The 22,459-nt window shown below is 39.4% G+C and overlaps 1 protein-coding gene across 6 annotated transcripts in view; it reads right to left on the bottom strand.

The window, feature by feature from the left end:
• The window catches only part of ULK2 (unc-51 like autophagy activating kinase 2), a 103,301-nt gene that overhangs the window by 19,863 nt on the left and 60,979 nt on the right, over positions 1-22,459 (bottom strand). For 5 of the 6 annotated variants that reach the window (XM_030923447.1, XM_030923446.1, XM_030923443.1 and 2 more), the window contains 7 exons: positions 20,510-20,570; positions 14,540-14,677; positions 11,589-11,734; positions 9,293-9,373; positions 7,215-7,501; positions 5,924-6,111; positions 5,449-5,552 (listed from right to left, as the gene is read on the bottom strand). In XM_030923447.1, the coding sequence (XP_030779307.1) occupies positions 5,449-5,552; positions 5,924-6,111; positions 7,215-7,501; positions 9,293-9,373; positions 11,589-11,734; positions 14,540-14,677; positions 20,510-20,570 (1,005 nt within the window). The remainder of the gene's footprint in view (positions 1-5,448; positions 5,553-5,923; positions 6,112-7,214; positions 7,502-9,292; positions 9,374-11,588; positions 11,735-14,539; positions 14,678-20,509; positions 20,571-22,459) is intronic. The other variant, XM_030923444.1, reaches the window with a different exon arrangement.

The following is a 22,459-nucleotide window of genomic DNA, read 5'->3' as shown; positions in this document are numbered from 1 at the left end:
TTTTAGTTTTCTTATTGCTTGTTTATGCAATCAGTGTTGTCATCACTTTAAAATAATGCACTGGGGCCAGGAGCAGTGGCTCACGCCTATAATCCTAGCAATTTGGGAGGCCAAGACAGGTGAATCACCTGAGGTCAGGAGTTTGAGACTATCCTGGCAAACATGGTGAAACTCCGTCTCTACTAAATACACAAAAATTTGCCGGGTGTGGTGGCAGGCGCCTGTAATCCCAGCTACTTGGGAGGCTGAGGCAGGATAATCACTTGAACCCAGGAGGCAGAGGTTGCAGTGAGCCAAGATCGTGCCATTGCACTCCAGTCTGGGTGACAACAGCAAAACTCCATCTCAAAAATAAAAAAATTAAATTAAATCGAATTAATGGATAATATTTGCAAGCTCATGGTAACCTCAAATAAAAAAACATATACTGGATACACAAAAAATAGAAAGCAAGAAATTCAGTGATACCACCAGAGAAAATCACCTTCACTAAAAGCAAGGAGGGCGGGAGGAAGGAAGGAAGGAAAAAGAAGACCAGAAAACAAATAACGAAATGGCAGGATTAAGTCCTTAGTTACCAATACAAACATTGAATATAAATGAACTAAACTCTTCAGTATGAGTTAAAAGACATTGAGTGGCTGAATGGATTAAAAAAATAAGCCCCACCTATCTGGTGCCTATAAGAAACACACTTCACCTATAGAGAGACACACATAGACTGATAATAAAAGAATGGAAAAGGATATTCCACACAATGGAAACTAAACAAGACCAGGAGTAGCTATACTTACATCAGACAAAATAGATTTCAAGACAAAAACCATAAAAAAAGACAAAGGTCATTATATAATGACAAAGGGGTCAATTCAGCAAGAGGATATGACAACTGTAGATATATACGCACCCAACACTGGAGCATACAGATATATAAAGTAAATATTATTAGAGCTAAAGACAGAGATAGACCCCAATACAATAATAGCTGGAAACTTCAGGGCCCCACTTTCACACTTGGATAGATCATCCAGAAGAAAATCAACAAAGAAACATCAGACTTAATCTGCACTATAGGTCCTAATTGATATTTACAGAACGTTTCACCCAATGGCTGCAGAATATACATTCCACTCAGGATATGGATCATTCTCAATGATAGACCATATGTTAGGTCACAAAACAAGTCATAAAACATTAAACAACAACAACAATGGCCGGTGTAGTGGTTCACACCTATAGTTGCAGCACTGTGGGAGGCCGAGGCGGGCAGATCACTTGAGGCCAGGAGTTCGAAACCAGCTTTGCCAACATGGCAAAATCCTGTCTCTACTAAAATTACAAAAAGTAGGTGGGCACAGCGGCTCAAGCCTATAATCCCAGAACTTTGGGAGGCTGAGGCAGGCAATCACATGAGGCCAGGAGTTCCAGACCAGCTTGGCCAACATGGTGAAACCCCGTCTCTACTAAAAATACAAAAAAAGCTGGGTATGGTGGCACATACCCATGGTTCCAGTTACTCAAGAGGCTGAGGCAGGAGAATCACTTGGATCCAGGAGGAGGTTGCAGTGAGCCAAGATTGCAGCACTGTACTCCAGCCTGGGCAACAGAGTGAAACTCTCTAAAAAGAAAAAAAAAAAAAAAATTACAAAAATTAGCCAGGCATGGTGGTACACACCTGTAATCCCAGCAACAAGGGAGGCTGAGGCACAAGAATCGCTTGAATCTGGGAGGTGGAGATTGCAGTGCACCAAGATCATGCCACTGCACTCCAGCAATACCCCGTTTACACACACACACACAAAAAATTTTTTTGAAATAATATCAAGTATCTTCTCTGACCACCATGAAATAAAACTAGAAATTAATAAGAGGTATTTTGGAAACTATATACATCCACGGAAATTAAACAATATGCTCCTGAATGACCAGTGGGTCAATGAAGAAAGAAGGAAATTGAAAAATTTATTGAAACAAATAATAATGGAAACAACATACCAAACCTTTGGGATTACAGTGAAAGCAGTGGTAAGCGGGAAATTTATAGCTAAAAGTGCTTACACATCAAAAAAGAAGAAATCTTCAAACGACCTAACAATGCATCTTAAAGAACTAGAAAAGCAAGAGCAAACCAAACCTAAAATTACCAGAAGAAGAGAAATAATAAAAATCAGGACACAAACAAAATTGAAACTAAGAAAACAATACAAAAGATCAAGGAAATGAAAGTTGATTTATTGAAAAGATAAATAAAATTAACAAACCTTTGACCAGACTAAGAGGAAACAAGACCCAAAAGCCCTCATGAATGGATTAATGCCATTATAAAAGGACTTGAGGTTAAAGGACAAGCCCTCTCCCGCCCTTCTGCCTTCCACTATGTGACGAAGCAGCAAGACTCTCACCAGAGTAAGTGCCTTGATCTTGGACTTTCAGCCTACAGAATGGTAAGAAAGTAAATTTCTGTTCATTATAAATTATGTAGTCTCAGCTGTTCTGTTATAGCAGCACAAAATGGACTAAGAAAGATTTCAATATTCACTAAATTGATCTAATAATGCAATCTCCATCAAAAACCCAGCCAGTCTCTCTACAGAAACTGACAAGATCATGCAAAAATTCATATGGAAACTCAAAGACACCCCTAATAACCAAAACAATCTTGAAAAAGAACAAAAAAGAAAAACTCCTATTTCCTGATTTTGAAACTTAAGACGAAGCTACAGTAATCAAGGTAGTATGGTACCAGCATGAATTGACATATGTATCAATGAAATAGGTGAGTCCAGAGATAAACATATTTATGGTTGTATTAGTTCGTTTTCCTACTGCTATAAATAACGCCCGAGACTGGGAAATTTATAAAGGAAAGAGGTTTAATTGACTCACAGTTAAGCATGGCTGGAGAGGCCTCAGGAAACCTACAATTATGGTGGAAGGCAAAGGGGAAGCAAGGCACTTTCTTGGCAAGGCAGCAGGAAGGAGAAATGCCGAGCAAAGTGGGGAAGAGCCCCCTTATAAACCCATCATATCTCGTGAGAACTCACTATCACCAGAACATCATGGGGGAAACTGCCCCCATGATTCAATTACCTCCACCTGGTCTGTCCCTTGACACATGGAAATTAAGGGAATTACAATTCAAGATAAGATTTGGGTGGGGACGACCAGGCGCGGTGGCTCAACCCTGTAATCCCAGCACTTTGGGAGGCCGAGACGGGCGGATCACGAGGTCAGGAGATCGAGACCATCCTGGCTAACACGGTGAAACCCCCTCTCTACTAAAAAAAATACAAAAAACTAGCCGGGCGAGTTGGCGGGCGCCTGTAGTCCCAGCTACTCGGGAGGCTGAGGCAGGAGAATGGCGTAAACCCGGGAGGCAGAGCTTGCAGTGAGCTGAGATCCGGCCACTGCACTCCAGCCTGGGCAAGAGAGCCAGACTCCGTCTAAAAAAAAAAAAAAAAGATTTGGGTGGGGACACAAAACCTAACCCTATCAATGGTCAACCAATTTCTGACAAGGCTAGCAAAACAACACAACAGGGAAAGAATAATCTTCAATGGTGCTGCGACCACGGAATAGCCCATCCAAAAGAATAAAGCTGGATCCCTTTACCACATCATCCATAAGAATTAAGTCAAACTGGACCACAGACGTAAGTGTAAGAGCTACATCTTACACTTTTAAAAATAGAATTATAACGCTGTCAGAAGAAAATGCAGTTAGGCAAGGTCCAGATGCAATTTAAGGAATGTATAGGGAAACCCAAAGACAACAGGAGAGAAAAAAACAGGATACCAGAGAAAATTTTAGCCTCTGATACCCACAGCTACAGCAAACACTAAATAAAGCTTAACTCTGGGCCAGATAAACAAAAAACCTCATACTAAAGGCCTACTTAACTCAGTTTTTAAACAAAGTATATCATACTCAGCCTCAATTAAAAGGCATGCTAAAAGGCAAAAATACAGTTTGAAAAGAGAGAGCAAGTCAAACATCAGAACCAGACTCACATATGGCAGAGATACTGGAATTAATATCACACTGGGAATTTAAAGTAATGATAATTAATATACTAAGAGCTCTAATGGAAAAAGTGGACAACATGCAAGAACAGATAGGTAATATAGACTCAAAAAGAGTCTAAAAGAAATGTTAAAAATCAAAATCACGGTAACAGAAACAAAGAATGCCTTTGATGGGCTCATCAGTAGACTGGACTTTGCCAAGGAAAGAATCAGTGAGATTAAAGATATGTCAATATCTTTCTGAAACTTCCTCAACCAAAAAGCAAAGAGAAAGAAGAATGAAAAGAAGAAGAAGAAGAAAAAAGAACAGACTAAGAACAATGGAGCCAGTGCCCGGCTAGCTCAGTCAGCAGAGCATGAGACTCTTAAGAACAATGGGCCAACTCTAAGAGTGGAACATATACTTAATGGGAATACCAGAAGAATGAGAGAGAAAAGCAGAAGAAACATTCAAAGCAGTAATAATGGCTGAAAAACTTCCAAAATTAATGACAGAATCAAACCACAGACCTAGGAAACAGAAAACACCAAGCAGAATGAATATGAAAAAATCTGCATCTAAGCATATCATATTCAAACTTCAGAGAATTAAAGACAAAGAGAAAATTCCGAAATAAGCCAAAGACAAAAACACACCTCACCTATAGAGAACAAGGGTAAGAATTATATCAGACTTCTCTTTGGAAACTGAAGGGAAGAAGAGAGTACAGTGAAATATTAAATCCTACAGTATTCTCTTTGGGTTAGAAACCATGCTGGCTCAGATATTTCTTCCTTTGGATGCTAGTGGGGAAAATTAAAAAATCATAGAGAAAAAAAACAAGATTACAATAGTGATTCTCAAATTTGAGTGTCCACAATAATCACCTGGGAGTGTATTACATATATTGACTCCTAAAAACCCCCAGAAAATTTAAGCAAGCAAGTCTGGAATACGGAATTAAGAGTCTAGAACCTGCATTTTGTTTTTGTTTTTTGACACGCAGGCCAAGTAATCTAGATATGTATGGGTGGTTATGAACATACAGTCTCTGGAGCAACTCCGAAAGGTTCAGGGGTCTCAGTGACGTATGGGTCTTTACAAAATCCAGTTACTGTAAAGTAAATGCTCAGGAGTACATGTAGGTTTAGGCCAAACTTTGACCAGTATTATCCTACTGACAAAAAAAAAATAATCTCTGTCAGAACTCCTTCTATTAATAACTCACAGGCTGCTGCTCATCAAGATACTGAATAAGCTCCTGCTGTGAATGGGCTACTGAGAAGGAAGATGAGAGGATAGGTATGACATCCAGAACTGTAAAATAATACATTTGTGTTGTTTTATGCCACCAAGCACGTGGTGATTTGTTACAACAGCAGTAAGAAACTAATACATATGCTAGCAAATTATGTGCCTAAAAAGAAACTTCATTTTTCTTACCTATATCCATTGGTCGTTCTGTATTTAAACTGTCTGTGCTGCCCTGATGTCCACCTATAGGAGTCTTTCCTTGTTGATCTGATAACCTCCCAGTACTGACAGATCTAAAAAGAATGGTGATGTTTTTAATAAAGGAAAACTACACTTTTTAAAACTAGAAGGGTTAATAGGAAGTTAGAGAATGAGGAAACAAGAAATAGATACCAAACAATACAGGGTAGAGATAAACTTCAATAATAAAAATAAAGGACAGAAATAGAATATTCAAGAAGTTCAGGAAGAACTATGTACTTACACAGTTACAGGAAGCATCTATGGTTTTCAGAGATTCTAAATGTATGCAGTACATATCAATAACCATATGGCATAAATCACCTGCTATACTAATGTAGTCTTGCTGCTTTTATAATAGAAATCTATTTGTTTTACTATTACAGTTTTCATGTTTAAGGCTAGAATGGAAACAGTCTTTTACCTGCCAAACACTGCCTTGCTCTGCTGCTCAGCCCGCTGCCTCTCACTTCCTTGTACTAAGAGGCAATGGGCACATTCCCGTGGCTCATTCCCATCTTTGGATTGTTCTTCAGCAGGCCCATGATGAGTAACCAAGGCTAACAGGTTGGAAGATGCTTGCGTTTTAGGGATTTTGAAAGGAGCTGTGGTCTAAAGAGATATATATGTAAACTAGTTAATATGATGCATCAACTATTCAGTAATGGCAGGTTTGTGTGACCCAGTAGTCAAAAGTATTGGTCAGGGTGGTGGGAAAAATTGTAGAAAGATGCAAACCTTCTTGGAAGGCCGAGAGGTTTTACAAAAGCTAGGATTTGGCTGAAGGCAGCCAGCTTCTCTTATCCGGTGCCTGACAGGTTAGGTTAGCTAACAAGGGGATGAAAAAAAACTGATCTAGATAAGTTAGTTTACTTAGGCCTTGGAACCTGGCCTTTAATCATCTACACGCAATTACCCACAAGTATGTTGACTCAAGGCCTTTGTCATTAAATCTGTACTAAATAAATGCCTGCAGCACTAGCATGTCAGAGCCATGGCGGCTACAACTCTTTCTGTGAACGGCCCGGTCCCCTAGCCCACTCCTTCACTGGATGTCTGTGTTGGAGTGCATTTTTTCATCCACTGCTTCGTCAGGGTCTGCAAGTCAGACCTGGCAGGAGTATGGACTCTGGCATCAGTCAAACCCAGATTCAAACACTGGCAGCTCTATTTACAGCTTGAGTGACCTTGCACAGTTCATTTAAACTCTCTCAGCCTCAATTTCCTTTTATCAGGATTAAATGGGATCATACACAAAAAGAATTCTGCAAGTGAAGTACTTACATTGCATCTGGCACATAGAAAGTGTTCATTATATTATAGCTATTATTTGCCAGGAGCAGTGGCTCACACCTGTACTTCTAGCATTTTGGGAGACTGAGGCAGGCGGATTACTTGAGACCAGGAGTTCAAGACCAGACTGGCCAACATGGTGAAACCCCATCTCTACTAAAAATGCAAAAAAAATTAGCTGGGCAAGGTGGCACATGCCTGTAATCCCAGCTACTCAGGAGGTTGAGGTACCAGAATGGTTTGAACCTGGGAAGCAGAGGTTGTAGTGAGCTGAGCTTGCACCACTGTACTCCAGCCTGGACAACAAAGCAAGACTCTGTTTCAAAAAATGAAATAAATAAATTATAGCTCTTCTCATAATGAATCCTTTCCATAAAGTACTATACTAGTTCCTAACCTACAAAAGGGTTTAATAAACACACCTTAGTAGGAGAGCCAATGATTGTTGGCAAAGGAGTTTTAAAGAACCAGTCAGAACTCCGTGGAGAGGACCCCAAGTGCTTGGTGGGAGAAGTTCCAAGGCTGCCAGGCCGGCTGGGCTGAGGTGAGTAGCTGTACCCAGCCCCAGCATGGGTTGGGCACACGGGGTCGGAGTGCTGTTTTCTGAGCTTCTGCTTGTTCTGATAGATGTCAGTGAGGGTGGGGGCGCTCTGCAGTCTAGCACCCAATAAGAGGGACTGTGGTGACTGAGCTTGTGGCACTGGAGAACCTAACAAGAAAACAAATGTAACGTTAACCCAAAGTGAAGAAGTGCAGTGTAAAAATGTAAAAATTAAGAAAACAGCTTTTAAAATGAGAATTCTGATAAATATCTTATTTTTCATAAGACATTCTAAAAGTGATTTACTTGGCAAGAGACTATTTTTCTGCCATCCTTTGCAAAACAAATCCATTGTTCATATTCTCAGGAGACAGATTTTAATGATTATGGGTTACTCGCTGTTTTTAATCAGTAGCTAGTAAATAACTCAGATTAATGCAAGGTGTGATTAGCACCAAAGAGAGCAATATCGTTAGTGATTAAAGTTAATGAATACAACAAAAACCTACATTGAACAGGATGATTTTTACTCTATATGATTACATACCTTGGTAAATCTATGTAATTATTCTCTTTTCTCACACGGCAACTAAAAGAAAACTCAAACTAACCCAAAATAACTCCTTATTCAAAAAAAACAAAATAAACAAATATAATGTGTAGGAAAGAAGATCATAAGATAACAGACCTTTCCCAGATTTTACTTTGTGTAAAAATAACAAGCATGTGGATTTTCTGTACTTTGTCCATTAAATTACACACTAAAAACCCAAAGCATCCATACTCTCACAAAGAAAACACTTGCCTGCAGATATCCTTGCCTCTCAGGGGAAACCAAATCAAGAGTCTAGGAGATAAGGCCCCCTTTTCCCCCCTACAAACCTTGTTGTTGCCAACCCAAGGTCCACTAATCCTTGACTCCAGTTACACACTCTTTGGAGTTTCTTAGAAGCCAAACTATCAAGAATTAACATTAAGAGCATGCAAATATTCTTAGTGACCTAACCATCATTATTCTAAAAACAGAAACCAACAAAAGCTTTGCTGTTGACCACTCCTGGCTTCACCTCATTCCAAACTTGATATTTAATTTTACTGCGCTTTATAAAAATAAATTCGTGTTAAAATCTTATGGTCTGACTAAAGTTATTTAAGCTTCGTTAAAGAGTGCTTTTCTAAGTAACACAGGAGTCCTCTAACTGGTCAACTCCTCAAATATCCATACAATAGAATTTAACTTATAAAGCTGCGATTCACACATATATTTTCAGGCATATACATATAATAAAAAAAAACTATATTATTTTATCTGATGCTGACTCATGGCTCTTACCAAAAACAGTATTAATCATTCCGAAACGGTGGTTCACACCTGTAATTCTAGCACTTTGGGAGGCCAAGGCAGGAGGATCACAAGGTCAGGAGTTCAAGTCTAGCCTGGCCAATATGGTGAAACCCCACCTCTACTAAAAATACAAAAGTTAGCCGGGCATGGTGGCGCTCGCCTGTAGTCCCAGCTACTTGGGAGGTTGAGGTAGAAGAATCGCTTGAACCCAGGAGGCAGAGGTTGCAGTGAGCCAAGATCATGACACTGCATTCCAGTCTAGGCGACAGAGCGAGACTCCAATTAAAAAAAAAAAAAAAGGTATTAATCAATAGTATTAAAGTAATGAAATTTCACTTCGTAAATAATTTTCATTATCTATGTGAAAATAACCAAAACTTAGCCAAATTATTTAATTCCTAAGACTCACTTTCATTAAGGAATCTCATATTCAAAAGGAGGTATTAGATTAGCTTTATGATATGTTAAACCACATTAGACCAAGATTCTAAAAATCAGGATGGCAGAGGAGATAATTCACATCAATTCTGTTCTTTGATAAGACTAGAAAAACACAGCTCAAATCCATTTATAATACAATTCAAATTATTAATAAACCAAATACATTCTCCTACCTGAGGAGTTTCTACTCCTGGAGTCATGGCCCTGAGGATGCCCACAGCAGCACTGACTAAACTGCTCAGGAATGGTACCAACTACATAAAAAAAAAAAAAAAAAAAAAAAAACCAGATGGGGAAAGGAAGAAAAATATCCCAAACCAATAAAAGACAGCAACAGGCAACACATGCACAAATTACACAGTAAATTACTGGTTAGAAAATTTTAAGGAACAAAGGTTTGGTTCAACTAACATTTACCAGAGGACCAATCTGCTGGGCGCTGCACACTAGGATAAAAAGTATCGTATAATCTGCCTTGAAACAAGAACATTAGGGGAAGAAAAGCCACATAAACAAACAAATGCTCCTAACAAGTATGTCCATAAGACAGATAAGTACAAAGAGTTTGTACAAAGTGTCCGGGCTTGGGGAACTGCAGGGCACGGCTAACAGACAGCCCCAGCTGCAGTCCCTCTGGTCTACCACACTGGTGCCAAGGCTAGGCTTCCCCCAGGAGCTGTTCCCAGCCAGTGACTGCACATGGTGGGGCACTAATTCAGGCTTGTTGAAGCAGGTCAGGGAATTCCTCTAACAAGACAATCCAGTGCTTGGGGCTACTCCTTCAGTCTGGCTGAAACCTTCTTAGACCTACATCACAGTCTGAGACTCTTCCTGGCCAGCTCTTCCTCCTTCCTGCCCTCCTTTTCCAGGTGTTGGACCTATGTTTGGTCTGAGGGCCCTCCCTGCTTCCTCCTGCTCCTCCCCTTCATTCTTCACAGGAGTTTCCCCAAGTCACTCTCTTGTATATCTAGTATGTTCTATGCATCCATTTCTCTGAGAACTAAAACTAACATAGAGAGAGAGTTAGAGAAGGCTTCAGGGGAGTTTAAGCAGATGACAAACATATGTCTACAAAGATCAGGCAGCAGGCAGAGATCAGATCCTTAGGGAAGAGCTTTATTCTTGTGTGCAAGAATGAGATTTGGACCTTGTCTTTGGAGACCCTGAAGTACCTCAGGGGCTGCTGCATGGGTGAGAAAGGGCCAAAATTTTATTCAAAGATTTTTCGTCTAAAAACAGCTTTGAAACCATTGCAACAGGTAATGTGGCAATTTAAACTTTTTTCCTTTTTTAACACTATCATTGTGTGTTTTGTCTTGTTTTAAATAGGGCTCCTGAGGAAAGCCCTTCTCTTTCTGTCTCTTCAGATTTCTTCCTGTTCCATCTTAGTCTTACTTCAGCAGTTCTGACTGAAGGTGGGGTCCTCCCCTGGAAGTACTTTTTTTGCAGTTTTGAGATCTGCCACCCCTGGGCCCTGTGTGCACCACCTGTTCTTCCCACCACCTCAATGCCGCCTCTCATACAGCTGCTGTAGTCTCAGTGGCTTTGGCTCTCTTACACATATTTCTGGAGTTTGAGCTTTTATTTCTGTCTCTTGGTTTCACTGAAGATATGGTATACGGTTTGTTTCTCCTTTTGGTAGGGTTTTTGTTGTTGCTGGTGTTGTTTGTATTGGCATTCTCCTTATTACAGTACCAGGAGAAGTGGGAAGATCTGTAACGAAGCTGCCACCACATGCCTACTGGAACTGGAAGGTTTCTGGTAATTGTGACCCAGAGCTGCTATACAGTAATCCTTATAAGTATGAGTGATAAGTAGAAAAGGCATTTTATGCACTTCAACCTAGGGTTTCTGACTTTGCATTCAGATTCAGAGCCCAATCCCAAAGGAGATGCTTTTTATACATAAGTTACATTTATATTATTGTATTTTCAGTAGAGATCCTAACACTTTTATACAGAGATTCTCAAAAAGAAGTTGGGGCCGGATGCAGTGGCTCACACCTATAACCCCCGCACCTTGGAAGGCCAAGGCGAGTGGATCGCTTGAGCCCAGGAGCTCGAGACCAGCCTGGGTAACATAATGAAACTTTGCCTCTATAAAAATAAAAAAATAAAAATAATTAGCTGGGTGTGGTGGCATGCGCCTGTAGTTCCAGCTACTTGGGAGGCTGAGGTGGAAAGCTCCTTTGGACCCAGGAGGCAGAGGCTGCAGTGAGCCGAGATCATGCCCCTGCACTCCAGCCTGGGCAACAGAGTGAGACCTTGTCTCAAATAAAGAAAGAAAAAGAAAAAGAAAAAAAGAAAAGAGGGAGTTGGGATTGGGGTAAAGATGGAAGGATGGGGTATGGCCTCCAATCAGCTGAGAATCAACGCCATCATGAGCCAACGTTCCTAAAGAGAATGTGTAACGTCAGATTTATTACAGTGAAAAAAAGGTTGAAAACAACTGTTTTTAAACTCTCCTTACCCAAAGGGGAAGGTGAGTAAGGCCTAGAAGACCCAGTGGAGAGCCTTCGTCCAACTGTCTGTGCTGTGTCTGCTGGCACCGGGGAGCATGATCCCAGCCGGAGGAAGCCCATGGGGCTGGTGTTGGACCTTCGCACCACTGCAGATCTGAAAAGTAAATTATTCCTTTTATAAAAGGTTCTAGAACTCTCTCTTTATTCCTGCATTTTGTGAAACTTCCTAACAATATGCCATGGCGTAGTTTTCAGAAATATGTAATATAGTCACGTGGAACAATTATAAGATCCATAAAAAGAGTGAGGTCTCCCTCTCATTTTTCTATTTCTATTTGCCTAATTCCCAACACTTCCCCAATTCTATTCAAAAGGTTACCATGATTCTTAGTTTCTAGTGTATTCTTCCAGAGTTCCTTAATGCATACACAAAACAAACTAAATATATACTCTTATTTTCACCATGTTTTAACACCAAAGGTGATATATTACATACCAACCATTTGGAATCTTTTTGGTCTTAGGTCCTCTTTATACTCTTAAAAATTACTGAAGACCTCAGAGAGTTCTGTTTATGTAACTTTTATCTATTGATATTTACTGTATTCGAAATTAAGCTGAGAAATTTTAAGAATTATTAACTCATTAATAAGCTTATTCCATGTAATATAAGATTATGAAAAATAAGCATATTTTCCAAAACAAAATAAATTAGTGAGAAGCATGGCATTATTTTACACATTTTTATAAATTTCTAATGGCTCACAGAAGACATTTGGATTCTCAATTGCTTCTGCACTCAATCTGTTGTAAGACACGTTATTTTGAGTAAAGTATATAAGGAGGATCCAGCCTTCCACAGATGTGTAACTGTGAAAGGAAGGAATATTTTCGTAGCCTTTTCAGGTTAACTGTGACATGCTTCTTTGATACTACACCAAAATTCAGCAAGTGGTTGTTGCTAAAAGGTTGACTGCAACGTGGATCTGAAACCAGATTAATGAACTCATACTCCATTATGCGAGACTCCATTCTTTTGCAAAGAATCTTGCACTTTGAATGAAACTTTTACCTGTGCATGATTTTTTTTAACCATTTAGTAATTTGGAAAACATTGGTTCACTGAGTTATGCAGATAATTCCAATATTGATACATTAAACAATATCAAAAAGTAATATTCATAATAAAATATCACCCTCAATTTTAAAAGAAACACCTGTCAAGGTTTAACAGAAGCTGTCAAACTTGTATTGACCACTGAATTTCTCCAACATTCTAATTTTTGCTTAAAAGCTCAAGTTTTATCATTGACATTTATCATCGCTTGTATTCTTCAAAGTGGACTTACCATTTTTGACAAAATGGCTGCTTGATACCCATAACCATCGTTTGTCAGCCATTTTTTAAAGTAAAAAAGGTACTCTATGACAAAGTAGCTAGTTCAACTTGGAACCAGAACAATCATACCAGTGCTTTTCCTGAGAAAACTACTCTAATATGCGGCAAAAGTACTTTATGTGTACATCCTACTCAAGGATTGAGATTTTCAAAGAAATATATTACTTTTTACTGCCTCATTAAGGACATTCCTTTGTACCGCAAGTGTGTGGTGGTGAAGAATACAAAGACTAATAGCACTGTTTGGGTACCACCACCCTGATTCAGGCAAAGGTTCCAATAGCTTTATCCATCTTTGCTTTTTGTACTATCAGTGCATGTATCGATGCAATGAAAAAAGCAAATAATGTCCTAATTTGTATTATGAAAATAGTTTTGATCTCATGGACCCTCTGAAGGGATCCACAGAATAAACTTTGAGAACCACTGCATAATATACTGTTAATCACTTCACTTTTTTCATTTTATATTATAACTTGGAAATCTTTCCACTTTGGCACAGAGGGAGCTCCTTCACTCTTTGTGGAATGGAAGGTGTGTAATATTCCATTATCAGAGATGGATCATAATAAATTAGTTCATTACTGGCGGCCATTTGGCTTCTTTTTCATCCTTTGGTATCGTAACAGTTAACAACTTTGTGTAAATGCAATTTCATACACAGGAGAGGCCTGTATATGTAGAGTATGTCCATGACTATACATATATGTAGAATTAGTTACCAGAAGTCAAAGTGCTATTTCCTCCCTTCACTCTATCAAATTCTCTGAGATTTAGTACTCTCTGAGGATACTGTGGGTCACAGTGATTCTCGTTATATCAGAATCCCTGATTATATGCATACTTACGTCTGCCATGCTAAATCAAGTACCATTCTTCTATCCCCTTCTGTTTTCCAGAAATTTACTGAACTCTCTCTCTCACTGAATAGAATAAGAATAATCTATGCTTGGCCAGGCATGGTGGCTCACACCTGTAATCCCAGCACTTTGGGAGGCTGAGATGGGAGGATCGCTTGAGGCCATGAGTTCAAGACCAGCCTGGTCAACGTAGTGAGACCCCATCTCTAAAGCACAAAAAAAAAAAAGGAAAAGAAAAAGAAAAAAAAAAAGAATAATCTATTCTTATTTCATGTGTTTGTGTGGACTTGTGCCTTTGTCATTCCTTTAATATGATCTTAGTAAGGTCTCAGGATTGGGGAAAAAGTAAACAATACATAAATAATCTGCTACAACTGGTGAGATTTCATTTTTTTAATAAGTTCTTCCTCAATTCTTAAAACTAATTATACTTTATAAGTATATGTATCTATACACATGTATACCTAACATATATAAATAAAATATATATATACATATCATACTATATTATCAAGTTAAACTTAAATATCATTTAAATTATCAATTATAAAAGTTTTTTATTCAATTTTATGCATTTCCAGTATACACACATGTAAGAGACTAACTATGCCATGGAAACTAACAGATCTTCCAATAACAATAAATTTTTTTTTTAAAGAAGAAGAAAAATAATTAAGCAAGAAAAAAGTTACTAACTTACCTTGGAGAACCATGTACATTTGTGCCTGAGCTGGCAGTAGATGTAAGATTCTGCTCTATGCGCTGATAATTCCTTATTTGAGTAGGTACTGGAATTGGTGCTGTTTCACTGTGAGGTGACACAGTAGGCTGATACTGCCTGCAATCACAGTTTATTGAAAAAGGAAAGAAACAGTGGTAGGACTGTTTTTCTTTCATTTGACCCATTAGTTACATTTAGAGAAAATTCTAGAAAGAGCCAAATGGTCACTCCACTACCTTAATAAGAAATGATCTTGTTAAAAAAATATATAAAGTCAAAAAACTCACATTTATTATCTAAAAAACTCCTGGCATTCATATGCATATTGAGGACTAAGAATTACAACAACCTGAAAAAAAGTTCCTTTACAACAACAGGAAAAGTCCACAGGTCAGCAAAACTCTCATCCACTCACATTCTGCTATTCATTACTATGTGAGAGAAAAAATAGGAAAATATGCTGGGGAAAAGAACAGGAAGTTCAATAGCAAAGATGACTGGAATGTTTGCAAAAGTCATGAATGCTGTAAGCATTCCCAAAGAGCTCTGACTTTATGAAGAAGGAGAATACATTGCGCAAATTTTCAAAGCATGCAACTCATCTGACGTCCACATTTTGTAGTGTCAGTCTTTGGTTTCTTTAATAACCTCTTTCCTCACTTTTCATAAATTCAGAAATAGAATGTCCTTATATCACTTTCAATTCACTTTACAATATATCCTAAAACATATCAGAGATAACACTGGGCCCTAAGAGAGATGACTTATTTCAAAGTAAAAAGAAATATAAAACACTTCTGTAGTGGAGATGTTAGCTGCTTTCCCAATATCCATTCAGCCTTTATGTCTTACTAAAAAATAACTTAAATTTTATTAGTAGCAATAATATGCCCAATTAATTGTAGCATATCCCAGACTCCCTTGCAGCCAAGGATAGCCATATGTCTTTCTTGGTCAGTGAGATATAAACAGAAGTCTTCTACTCATTCTTCCTGCTCAAAACGTGAGCATACTTGCTGGAGCTTCAGCAGGTACCTTTGAACCACAAAAAAAAGGGCAAAAGACCTGAAGACATATAACTTCCTTGAACCACAGAAACCAAGGAAACACCTATTTATCGTGACTTTTTTCATGTGAGAAAACCTTTAGCATTCAACCACACTACAGTTAGGACCCTGTGGTTTACAGCCGAGTGGAATTCCTAATGATACACCATTTAGTGTGCTTCTATGAGCTCTCTCTACACATTTTTTATTTAGGTATTTCCATTTAGTATCTTTAAATACAATAATGAATTTTTTAATATCTATACATCTGATTCTTCAGTTTATCTACATCCTAAAAACAAATGAAAGCCCAAAAACACAAACCCTCTACTACCACTAAAACAGCTTAACAGTACTTCACTAATCAGCTCTGGTGTCTGCAAGCCAGTGCACTCACAGGTCTGACAACCCAAGTTCCTTAAGAACAACACAGCCATCAAATATCAGAATGTGAATGAATAAAGGCCATTTTTCTATTGTTTCAATTTAGTAAGTAAACAGTGTTTTTGAAGCATTCATTCCCTGCTGAAGCACATCAGGGAATTTTTTTTTTAAATACACATTACCAAGCTCTAAAATTTTTCCTGTACTGGTTAATCTCCAAAGGGAAGAAGCTAAATAAAGATACCCAAAGAAGTAAACTTAGCAACCTCATAATTCTAAGCACCTCTCTCAGGTAATCTCAGCTGGCTTCTCTAACACCTCTGGTTCCGCCCACCACCAGCATGAGGACATGAACAACCATGGACCGTGTTCTGCAAATGTTATCTCAGATAGTCTCTGGACAGGACCTGCAAGCAGACTTGCTCAGAGTTTAGAAAGTCTTCCCTGGACAAATTCCAGACCTCCAGCTAGGTAAGACAACTGCAGCCATTTTCCTGTACAACTTAGTATTAACACCAATATTTAACCATCACTCAACTCCCTGAGTCCAAGGTAAGGAGAGGGAAAGTCTATGTATGTCCTGAGTCTCCAGCACATCTTCCTCACCTCCACTAGGGCCTGCAATTCACAACATTCTCTGTGTGGAACGTCATCTGGGACCCATATGAAATACTTGAAAGATGAGGCAGCCTGGCCACATGGTGGCACAATCACGTTATTCTACTTGTGCTGAGAGGAAAGCACAAATGCAAAAGGACAAATAAACACTAGGTGATAGCATGATAACTTCCTCAAATTCATAATCTTCACATCAGGAGATCCCTAGTTGCGTCTCTGTTTCAGAAGACTCCATGAGTAAATCCTGAAAGGCTGATAAGTAATCAGGAAAGTAAGGGTTCAGCTGGAAGTAATACCAAGGGACACAGGGAAAGAAGGAAGGATCTATGCATATAAGAGCTTCTGTGAAACACAATCTAGCACACTAATGCTAAGCCACAGCTGTGAGCTCACACTCATGGGGCTGTGTAAGCGATGGGGAGCCAAGTGGAGATAACCTGCTCATTACCCAGAGGCCAAAGCAGCATCAGAAAAGGGCCTAGTCAGGCACACAGCTTGCAAGGTTCCAGTGAGAAAGGGGTTACTTCATGTAAAGGGAAGCAATCAGAAAGTTAGAAATCCACTCAGATGGTACACTCGAATGCACCATGGGCTGTGTACGCAGCTGGCCTCCATCAATGTCTGGCAACAACCAGTTTTCAGAATTCTGATATCCTAATTCCCATGGCTGTGCCTATTTTTTGTCCGGATGCGCAAGGAATAGATATTCCCTACATGTACTGAAAACTGCCGTGTAGCTAATGGAGGCACTGTTACTAGGAAGTGCTGCTTTAGAGAAAAATGCTATCACTGGCAAAGGAAAGTTCAAGAATTAGACCATAGGAAGAGAAGCCAAAAAGGAGCCAAAGATGACTCAAGAAGAAAAAAAGGCAGCAAATCAAAAGAAGTGAAAATCTGGCAATATACAATTCCCGTATTTGAATTCCCATATCCTCAAAGAAAGGAAAGAAACAAGTTTGTACAAGATTTACTTATCCCCATGGCTCCCAAACTGTGCACTGAGGGACCCCAAGGTACCGGTGCTACTCAAGGGGTGCCTTAGAGTACATCAAATTGTTTAAAGTTTGGGAGGCCGAGGCAGGTGGATCACGAGGTCAGGAGTTCAAGACAGGCCTGACCAACATGGCGAAATGCCGTCTCTACTAAAAATACAAAAAATTAGCCAGTCGTGGTGGCGGGCACCTGTAATCCCAGCTACCCTGGAGGCTGACGCAGGAGACTTGTTTGAACCTGGGAGGCGGAGGCTGCAGTGAGCTGAAATTGCACCACTGCACTCCAGCCTGAGCAAACAAGAGCTAAACTCCGTCTCAAAAAAAAAAAAAAAAAAAAAAAGATACTCTTGCATATACAGTGAAATGAAATGATCTCAAACAAGAATGCTAAAACCACACAATGGGACAGGGACAGTCTCTTCAGCAAATAGTGCTGGGAAAACTGGATATCCACATGCAAAAGAGTAAAGCTGGAATCTTATCATACACCATATACAAAAATTAACTCAAAGGGGATTAAAGGCCTGAACATTATACCCAAAACTATAAAGCTCCTAGAAGAAAACATAGAGGAAAAACTGAATGGCATTAAGAGTAGGCAATGATTTCTTGAATATGATGCCAAAAGCACAGGCAACAAAACAAAAAATAGACAAATATGACCTCCTCAAACTTAAAAAAACTTTCATGTATCAAAGGACACAAAGAGTCAAAAGACAACCAACAGAATGGGAATAAATGCAAATCATACCTGACAAGAGGCTAACATCCAAAATATAGAGAGAACTCTTAAAACCCAACAACAAAAACCCAAATAACTCAGTTTAAAAATGGGCAAAGATCTTGACTGGACATTTCTCCAAAGATGACATACAAATGGCTAAGAAGTATAAGAAAAGATGCTCGCCGGGCGCGGTGGCTCAAGCCTGTATTCCCAGCACTTTGGGAGGCCGAGACGGGCGAATCACGAGGTCAGGAGATCGAGACCATCCTGGCTAACACGGTGAAACCCCGTCTCTACTAAAAATACAAAAACTAGCTGGGCGAGGTGGCGGGCGCCTGTAGTCCCAGCTACTCGGGAGGCTGAGGCAGGGGAATGGCGTAAACCCGGGAGGCGGAGCTTGCAGTGAGCTGAGATCTGGCCACCGCACTCCAGTCCGGGCGACAGAGCGAGACTCCGCCTCAAAAAAAAAAAAAAAAAAAAAAGAAAAGATGCTCAACATCACTGATCATTAGAGAAGTGCAAATCAAAATCACAATGAGGTATCACCTCACGCTCATTAATTAGGATGGCTACTATCAAAAAAACAGAAAATAACAAATGCTGGTGAGAATGTGGAGAAACGGGAACCCCTGTGCACTGTTGGTGGGATTGTAAAATGGCACAACTGCTATGGAAAATTTAGCCAATTCCTTAAAAAATTAAACACAAAATTACCATATGAGCCAGCAATCTCACTTCTCGGTACATATCCAAAGGTACTGAAAGCAGGATCTTAAGGAGATACACACTCATGTTCGTAACAGCATGCACAATAGCAAAGAGGTTGAAGTAACCCAAATGTTCATCAATGGATGAATGGAGAGACAAAATGCAACATATACACACCATGGAATATAATTCGGCTATAAAAAGGGAAGAGGCCTGTCACATGCCACAACATGGATGAACCTTACAGTCATTATGCTAAGTGAAATAAGCCAAGTCACAAAAAAGACAAATGCTATATGGTTTCACTTACATGAGGTATCTAAAGTAGTCAAATTCATAGAAACAGAGAGCAGAATGTGGTTATTATCAGGGACTTGAGGGGAAGGGGAAATGGGGAGGTAATGTTTAATGAGTATAGAGTTTCAGATTTGCAAAACGAAGAAGTCCTAGAAATTGGTTGCATAACAATATGAACATATTTAACACTAATGAACTATAAACGTTAAAATGGCTGAAATAGTACGTTTTATGTGTTTTTTATCACAATTAAAATTTCAGGCCGGGCACAGTGGTTCACACCTGTAATCCCAGCACTTTGGGAGGCGGAGGCGGGCGGATTACCTGAGGTCAGGAGTTCCAGACCAGCCTGGCCAACATGGTGAAACCCCATCTCTACTAAAGATACGAAAAATTAGCCGGGCATGGTGGTGCATACCTGTAATTCCATCTACTCAGGAGGCTGAAGCAGAAGAATCACTTTAACCTGGGAGGTAGAGGTTTCAGTGAGCTGAGATCCCGCCACTGCACTCCAGCCTGGATGACAGGACGAGACTCCGTCTCAAAAAAAAAAAAAAAAAAAAAAAAAAAAAAAAAAAATTAGCAGGGCGTGGTGGCACATGCCTATAATCCCAGCTACTCAGGAGGCTGAGACAGGAGAATCGCTTGAACCCAGGAGGTGGAGGTTGTAGTGAGCCAATATCCCACCAATGCACTCCAGCCTGGGCCACAGAGCAAGACTCCATCTCAAAGAAAAAAATAACTAAATAAAATTTCAAGAAAAGAAATAATGAGGCTGGGTGCGGTGGCTCACACCTGTAATCCCAACACTTTGGGAGGCTGAGGCGGGTGGATCATGAGGTCAGGAGATCGAGACCATCCTGGCTAACACAGTGAAACCCTGTCTCTATTAAAAATACAAAAAATTAGCCGGGCGTGGTGGCAGGCTGCCTACAGTCCCAGCTACTCGGGAGGCTGAGGCAGGAGAATAGCGTGAACCCGGAGGCGGCACTTGCAGTGAGCCGAGATCGCACCACTGCATTCCAGTCTGGGCGACAGAGCCAGACTCCGTCTCCAAAAAAAAAGAAGAAATAATGGACTATAAAACAAAATAAACCTTAAATCAAGAACACTAAGTTCTATAACCTTACAAAAATAAAATATAAAAAATATTTTAATAAGATAATGTAAATACACATACCCTCCACACACCAAGAACTCATTTGAAGCACGCCTGCCAGCAGTCCCCATTGGCATATCATCTAAAGGAGAAAAAAGTACAATCAGTTCCTGTTATACCGTCTGCTTAAAAAAACACAAATTTGTTCCAACATGATTATTAGGATTTCATGCACAATGCAAAATTACCATTGGCTTATGTTATGATTTCATCTATAAGAAATAATAGATAACCTCAGAAAACTACACATAGCTGAAGACATAGGCTGCAACTCTTTGGATGCCCACTTCTATAAGCAAATTTGAGGTCTTCTTCAAAATAAAATGCCATATTTATTGCAGTGTTTACATATTTCTTCACCATTAAACATGCAAAAACTGTGCTACTGTTTTTATCAGGTTCCATTTTCTGTGTCAATGACAAAGGTTCTGAGAGTTGTGCCCTTAATACCATTTTAAACATAAGTTTATTGCAAAATTTTGCAAAGAACATGTATATAACATAATAGAAGAACTAACCATAAAACAAAGTCTAGTTCAATAAAATGTCGGATTACCCCATCCTCCTGCATAACACTCTCTCAGGTCTTGCATGGGTTGTTGAACAACATGTCATGGAAGGCCAGATGTGGTAGCTCACGCCTGGAATCCCATCATTTAGAGAGGCAGAGGCGGGAGAATAGCTTGAGCCCAGGAGTTTGAGACCTGCCTGGGCAACACAGCAAGACCCCATTCTCAAAAAAAAAAAAAAAACACAATAATGTCAGGTAGCAATAAGCATTATAAAGGAAAATAAATCAGGGTAAAGGGACAAAGAGTAGCAGGGCAAAGGGGAAGTCCATTTTTATTTAAAGACAATGAATACTTGCCTATAGGAGAATTTAGAAAACAGGGAGAGGAGGCAGGGATAGAAGCTAGACTTCACTAAGTGTATTTTCTTTCATAGCTTTGAGTTTGAAACCATACATAATTTTCAAACGAAATTAAATCAAAAGAAAATAAAATCCCTAAAAATCAAAAGTAAAAGAATCTAATCATGTAGCAACCTGATAGCTTAATCACGAGAGGGAAATTATTTCAAGTAACTTTTTTTTTAATTTATGTATTTTTGAGACAGAGAGGAGCATGATCTCGGCTCACTGCAACCTCTGCCTCCAAGGTTCAAGCAATTCTCCTGCCTCAGTCTCCTAAGTAGCTGGGATTACAGGTGTGTGCCACCACACCCAGCTAATTTTTGTATTTTTAGTAGAGACGGGGTTTCCCCATGTTGGCTAGGCTGGTCTCGAACTCCTGACCTCAAGTGATCTGCCCACCTCGGCCTCCCAAAGTGCTGAGATTACAGGCGAGAGCCACTGAACCCGGCCTCAAGTAACTTTGATACTCAATAATTTGATTGCATATACCCAACGGGATTATCCTAAGGACAAAAAAGATTCACAAAAAGATCTTAAATGGCTTTCAATGACCACATTTACAAAAAATTTTAAGTCAGGACCAGTAAATAATCATATTTTAAGTAATATTCATAGAGTTTTGATACCATATTGTAATTCTGAAACTATAGAGGCAACGGAAGGACAGAAAAGAGAAGAGCCTAAACTCACAAGGACAAAAAAAAACCAGAAAAGTCCACAGCCACCAAAATTTGGAAGGTATAAAGTTGATGGACAAGTAGTATTTGACTTAGTTGACCCAAGAAGATAGAACCTTAGACAGCTGGAAAGCCCAGAAGTAAACCAATTTACATCACAGAACTCCAAAATGCTGAGTAATCAGCAGTACCAGATACCTTTCAGAGTGGCACTGAAGGTAGGACTAAAAGCAGGATTGACTGAAAGTCTGTTTAGAAGCAGTCAGAATATAGTTCATCATAGTGTATCGTACTCAGGATTTTTGGTAAGTAAATAGATTACAGCTGCTCATGGAGCGGGCGTGGGTAACTAATGTGAGTTGATGAATACATTAATTTATT

The sequence above is a fragment of the Rhinopithecus roxellana genome, chromosome 19 (assembly GCF_007565055.1).
Source record: "Rhinopithecus roxellana isolate Shanxi Qingling chromosome 19, ASM756505v1, whole genome shotgun sequence".
NCBI classification, from domain to species: domain Eukaryota; kingdom Metazoa; phylum Chordata; class Mammalia; order Primates; family Cercopithecidae; genus Rhinopithecus; species Rhinopithecus roxellana.
Note: the sequence above shows the minus strand (reverse complement) of the source record. Positions and strands in the feature narration are given on the sequence as shown.